The sequence below is a fragment of the Phyllobates terribilis genome, unplaced genomic scaffold, assembly GCF_046119375.1.
Source record: "Phyllobates terribilis strain yellow unplaced genomic scaffold, ASM4611937v1 Scaffold_3__8_contigs__length_932513732, whole genome shotgun sequence".
Taxonomy (NCBI): Eukaryota; Metazoa; Chordata; class Amphibia; order Anura; family Dendrobatidae; genus Phyllobates; species Phyllobates terribilis.
The window spans coordinates 442,540,614-442,547,790 of NW_027362763.1; the positions used below are offsets into that span (position 1 = coordinate 442,540,614).

The window sequence follows — 7,177 nt, forward strand, 5'->3', positions numbered from 1 at the left end:
GAATTGGCCATTTATGAAGGAGTCGGAGTCGCAACTGTGGCTTAAAGACTCCAAAGCCCTGAGTACACCTATACACTACATACCCATATGTCTTCTATACACACACACACACATCCTCTCTACACACAGTACACCGATACACTACATACACATATGTCCTCTATACACACACAGTACACCTATACACTACATACTCATATGTCCTCTATACACACACACACAGTCCACCTATACACTACATACCCATATGTCCTCTATACACACACACGTCCTCTATACACATAGTACACCTATACACTACATACCCATATGTCCTCTATACACACAGTACACCTATACACTACATACCCATATGTCCTCTATACACACACACACACGTCCTCTATATACACAGTACACCTATACACTAAATACCCATATGTCCTCTATACACACAGTACACCTATACACTACATACCCATATGTCCTCTATACACTACATACCCATATGTCCTCTATACACACAGTACACCTATACACTACATACCCATATGTACTCTATACACACAGTACACCTCTACACTACATACCCATATGTCCTCTATACACACACACGTCCTCTATACACACAGTACACCTATACACTACATACCCATATGTCCTCTATACACACACACGTCCTCTATACACACAGTACACCTATACACTACATACCCATATGTCCTCTATACACACACACGTCCTCTATACACACAGTACACCTATACACTACATACCCATATGTCCTCTATACAGGCACACACACACACACGTCCTCTATACACACAGTAGAACTGTACACTACATACCCATATGTGCTCTATACACAGAGAACACCTATACACTACATAACCATATGTCCTCTACACACACACACACCTATACACTACATACCCATATGTCCTCTATACACACACACACACACACACACACACGTCCTCTATACACACAGTACACCTATACACTGCATACCCATATGTCCTCTATACACACAGTACACATATACACTACATACCCATATGTGCTCTATACAGGCACACACACACACGTTCTCTATACACACAGTAGAACTATACACTACATACCCATGTGTCCCCTAGACACACACGTCCTCTATACACACAGTACACCTATACACTACATACCCATATGTCCTCTATACACACACACACACGTCCTCTATACACATAGTACACCTATACACTACATACCCATATGTCCTCAATACACACACCCGTCCTCTATACACACAGTACACCTATACACTAAATACCCATATGTCCTCTATACACACAGTACACCTATACACTACATACCCATATGTCCTCTATACACACACACACGTCCTCTATACACACAGTACACCTATACTACATACCCATATGTCCTCTATACACACACACACACACGTCCTTTATACACACAGTACACCTATACACTACATACCCATATGTCCTCTATACAGGCACACACACACACACATCCTCCATACACACAGTACAACTATACACTACATACCCATATGTCCTCTATACACACACACACACGTCCTCTATACACACAGTACACCTATACACTACATACCCATATGTCCTCTATACAGGCACACAAACACACGTCCTCTATACACACAGTACACCTATACACTACATACCCATATGTCCTCTATACAGGCACACAAACACACGCACGTCCTCTATACACACAGTACACCTATACACTGCATACCCATATGTCCTCTATACACTACATACCCATATGTCCTCTATACACACACACATCCTCTATACACACAGTACACCTATACACTACATACCCATATGTCCTCTATACGCACAGTACACCTATACACTACATACCCATATGTCCTCTATACACACAGTACGCCTATACACTACATACCCATATGTCCTCTATACACACACACATCCTCTATACACACAGTACACCTATACACTACATACCCATAAGTCCTCTATATACACACACACATCCTCTATACACACAGTACACCTATACACTACATACCCATATGTCCTCTATACACACAGTACACCTATACACTACATACCCATATGTCCTCTATATACACACAGTACACCTATACACTACATACCCATATGTCCTCTATATACACACAGTACACCTATACACTACATACCCATATGTCCTCTATATACACACAGTACACCTATACACTACATACCCATATGTCCTCTATACACACACAGTACACCTATACACTACATACCCATATGTCCTCTATACACTACATACCCATATGTCCTCTATACACACAGTACACCTATACAGTACATACCCATATGTCCTCTATACCAGGGTTCCTGAACTCCAGTCCTCAAGGCCCACCAACAGGTCATGTTTTCAGGATTTCCTTAGTATTGCACAGGTGATGTAACTATTGCCTGTGCTGATGATGGAATTATCACCTGTGCAATACTAAGGAAATCCTGAAAACATGACCTGTTGGTGGGCCTTGAGGACTGGAGTTGGGGAACCCTGCTCTATACGCACAGTACACCTATACACTACATACCCATATGTCCTCTATACACATAGTACACCTATACACTACATACCCATATGTCCTCAATACACACACCCGTCCTCTATACACACAGTACACCTATACACTAAATACCCATATGTCCTCTATACACACAGTACACCTATACACTACATACCCATATGTCCTCTATACACACACACACGTCCTCTATACACACAGTACACCTATACTACATACCCATATGTCCTCTATACACACACACACACACACGTCCTTTATACACACAGTACACCTATACACTACATACCCATATGTCCTCTATACAGGCACACACACACACACATCCTCCATACACACAGTACAACTATACACTACATACCCATATGTCCTCTATACACACACACACACGTCCTCTATACACACAGTACACCTATACACTACATACCCATATGTCCTCTATACAGGCACACAAACACACGTCCTCTATACACACAGTACACCTATACACTACATACCCATATGTCCTCTATACAGGCACACAAACACACGTCCTCTATACACACAGTACACCTATACACTACATACCCATATGTCCTCTATACACTACATACCCATATGTCCTCTATACACACACACATCCTCTATACACACAGTACACCTATACACTACATACCCATATGTCCTCTATACGCACAGTACACCTATACACTACATACCCATATGTCCTCTATACACACAGTACGCCTATACACTACATACCCATATGTCCTCTATACACACACACATCCTCTATACACACAGTACACCTATACACTACATACCCATATGTCCTCTATACACACAGTACACCTATACACTACATACCCATAAGTCCTCTATATACACACACACATCCTCTATACACACAGTACACCTATACACTACATACCCATATGTCCTCTATACACACACACATCTATACACTACATACCCATATGTCCTCTATACACACAGTACACCTATACACTACATACCCATATGTCCTCTATATACACACAGTACACCTATACACTACATACCCATATGTCCTCTATACACTACATACCCATATGTCCTCTATACACACACACATCCTCTATACACACAGTACACCTATACACTACATACCCATATGTCCTCTATACCAGGGTTCCTGAACTCCAGTCCTCAAGGCCCACCAACAGGTCATGTTTTCAGGATTTCCTTAGTATTGCACAGGTGATGTAACTATTGCCTGTGCAGGTGATGGAATTATCACCTGTGCAATACTAAGGAAATCCTGAAAACATGACCTGTTGGTGGGCCTTGAGGACTGGAGTTGGGGAACCCTGCTCTATACGCACAGTACACCTATACACTACATACCCATATGTTCTCTATACACACAGTACGCCTATACACTACATACCCATATGTCCTCTATATACACACAGTACACCTATACACTACATACCCATATGTCCTCTATATACACACAGTACACCTATACACTACATACCCATATGTCCTCTATATACACACAGTACACCTATACACTACATACCCATATGTCCTCTATACACTACATACCCATATGTCCTCTATACACACAGTACACCTATACAGTACATACCCATATGTCCTCTATACCAGGGTTCCTGAACTCCAGTCCTCAAGGCCCACCAACAGGTCATGTTTTCAGGATTTCCTTAGTATTGCACAGGTGATGTAACTATTGCCTGTGCTGATGATGGAATTATCACCTGTGCAATACTAAGGAAATCCTGAAAACATGACCTGTTGGTGGGCCTTGAGGACTGGAGTTGGGGAACCCTGCTCTATACGCACAGTACACCTATACACTACATACCCATATGTCCTCTATACACACAGTACGCCTATACACTACATACCCATATGTCCTCTATACACACACACATCCTCTATACACACAGTACACCTATACACTACATACCCATATGTCCTCTATACACACAGTACACCTATACACTACATACCCATATGTCCTCTATACACACAGTACGCCTATACACTACATACCCATATGTCCTCTATACACACACACACATCCTCTATACACACAGTACACCTATACACTACATACCCATATGTCCTCTATACACACAGTACACCTATACACTACATACCCATATTATATATATATATATATATATATATATATATATATATACACACTACACACATTACACCTATACACCGCCCGGCCCGCACTGACCTGCTGCTCGGCGTTGCGGACGTCCACCACCCGGGCCTGGTACATGTCATTGTTTTCTTTGTTGTACATGTACATGGCGAATCTCAGAACCCGCTGCACCTCCTTAGAGTCAAGGTCCGCTTTTTCCCGACCACCGAGCAACCCGATTGCCTGTGTGACAACAGACAAGCAGACGAGCAGCGCCGCAATAACACACAGCCGCGCCATTGTTAGCAGAGGAGCCCACAGAAGTGTTTACACATGGAGGGGATCTCTCACTACACTACAGCCGCCATGTTTATTGTGGGCGCATTACTGGGCTGGTGGTGCTTGGGATAACGGGTGACCGCGGCATTACCTCTGACATGGCTTTCTTGGTTAGCTATTAATAGCTGTCATAATGGTAATTCACGGAGAACAGTTATCTACAGGCAAAAAACACAGGCTTTGCCCAAAGTAAAGATGTCGTGCCACAAACAGCTCGTGGTCACATGACTCGTCAGGTAACCAGCCAGCAGTGCTGTGCAGCAGACAAGGGCTGCCTGCGGCCGCACCCGCTCTATTAACCCTTTACAGCCGCCGCGGACATTGTAGGGGGGTTACCCAATTACAGCCAGGTATGCCGACCAAGCTGGCATTTTTCATGGCACTGATTAGTTTACCAAGTAATGTAAAAAAGAAAATTAATTTGTCAGGTGGAATAACCACCAGAACAGCGTTACCGTCATTTAGCGCAGGGTTTTGTTCACACTTATGTTAGCTTTATGCTGCCGGAGACTATGATAATGGATAAGACCGAATTTATTTACTACATTACAAAAATATTTATTAAAAAATTGTTTTGTGTCTCTACATCATGTGATATCTTAATAACAAACGTGTTGGGTTTTATTGATGGGGCTGATTAAAACTGCACTTGTGTAATGTCCCCCAATAAAAATGACCTGTCACCTGGACAAACATTGCCAGGTTTTGCATTTATTTTGTTCCCGCTGCTCTTATATTATTCAGATTTTTACTTTATTAAAATCCACCATACCTTTAAAGAGATATGGGCCTTTATATTTAGAGCTAATGTTCATGGTGTTTATAAGGGGGCGTGATTCGCAGGGTAATAATACAGATCAGCCTACAGTCACAGCCCCCAAAAATCCTGCGAGTAAGGCCACGGCCCCACTATCAGTATTTGGTCAGTATTCGGTCAGTATTTTTTCTCAGCAGTGGGAGCCAAAACCAGGAGAGGGTGATAAATGCAGAATTGGTGACTTGTTTCTATTATACCTTTTCTCTGATTGTTCCTCACCTGGTTTTGGCTCCCACTCCTGAGAAAAAATACTGATCAAATACTGATAGTGGGGTCGTGGCCTAATGCTGAAGACCATGAACATTAACACTGAAGAAAAAGGCCACATCTCAGGAACCGTACAGCTTAATTTAAAAAAAAAGACCAACACAGAATACTCAGTGGTGCAGTGGGAATAAAAGAACCAAAACTGACCACTTTTCAACTGGTGACAGTTTACCTTTAAAGGTATTCACCCTCTGAATTATTTATATGTACATGTAACTCTTTTAATGACAAGTCCAGCAACACCATTATATGGCCAGTCTGTTCCTGTGTCACTGAGAAATCAGCATTTAAATTGATATTTAATGAGGCTGAAGATCTGAAGCTTCTGTCACTCCAGCTCTATTCTCTACCAGCGTCATAGCCTTCTGCTTGAATGATAGCCTCTATGCTGTGTGACTTCAGGAAAATGAGCCATCAGTCAAGCAGGAGGAGGCATGGAATAGTGTTGAGCAAATTTGTTCGACATTTCAAAATCGGGTTTGTGTTCGGGGTTCCGGCTTGTTCGCGCCAAAAAATCGGCTACTCCCACGAACATCCCTGATTTGCCACGCTGTAACATCTGCATGACAGTGTGGCAAATCAGGGATGTTCATGGGCGGAGCCGATTTTTTGGCTCGAACAAGCCGGAACCACGAACCCCGAATTTGAAATGCCGAACAAATTCGCTCAACACTAGCAGGGAATAGAGCTGGAGTGACAGAGACTTCAGATCTACTATAGATCTTCAGTTTAATTTGCATATTAATTTTAATGCTGATTAATCAGTAAAGGAGGAACAGAATAGCCATATAAAAAATATTGCTGCACTTGTCTTTGAAACAGTTACATGCACGTATAAATAGTCTGGAGATGAAATCATTCTGACAGATTCCTGTAAATGGTTTGTCTAGTCCAAATCTATAAGTCTGCAGTCACTCTGTGTGACTGCAGACTTATGAATTCCCTCTAGCACACGCACTGTGCACTGCAAGGATTCGCCGGTTTCTGAGCCAGGACCAGAGGGTATGTATGCGACACACCCCAATTATCTAAATGTAGGGAAAAG

At 42.3% G+C, this 7,177-nt stretch overlaps 1 protein-coding gene across 1 annotated transcript in view; it reads right to left on the bottom strand.

The window, feature by feature from the left end:
• Positions 1-5,248, bottom strand: part of LOC141259552 (cystatin-2-like) — a 17,457-nt gene extending 12,209 nt beyond the window's left edge. Inside the window, exon 1 of the mRNA XM_073675730.1 lies at positions 4,803-5,248. Within this exon, the coding sequence (XP_073531831.1) occupies positions 4,803-5,009 (207 nt within the window). The 5' untranslated portion in view covers positions 5,010-5,248. The remainder of the gene's footprint in view (positions 1-4,802) is intronic.
• Positions 5,249-7,177: the final 1,929 nt, after the last annotated feature.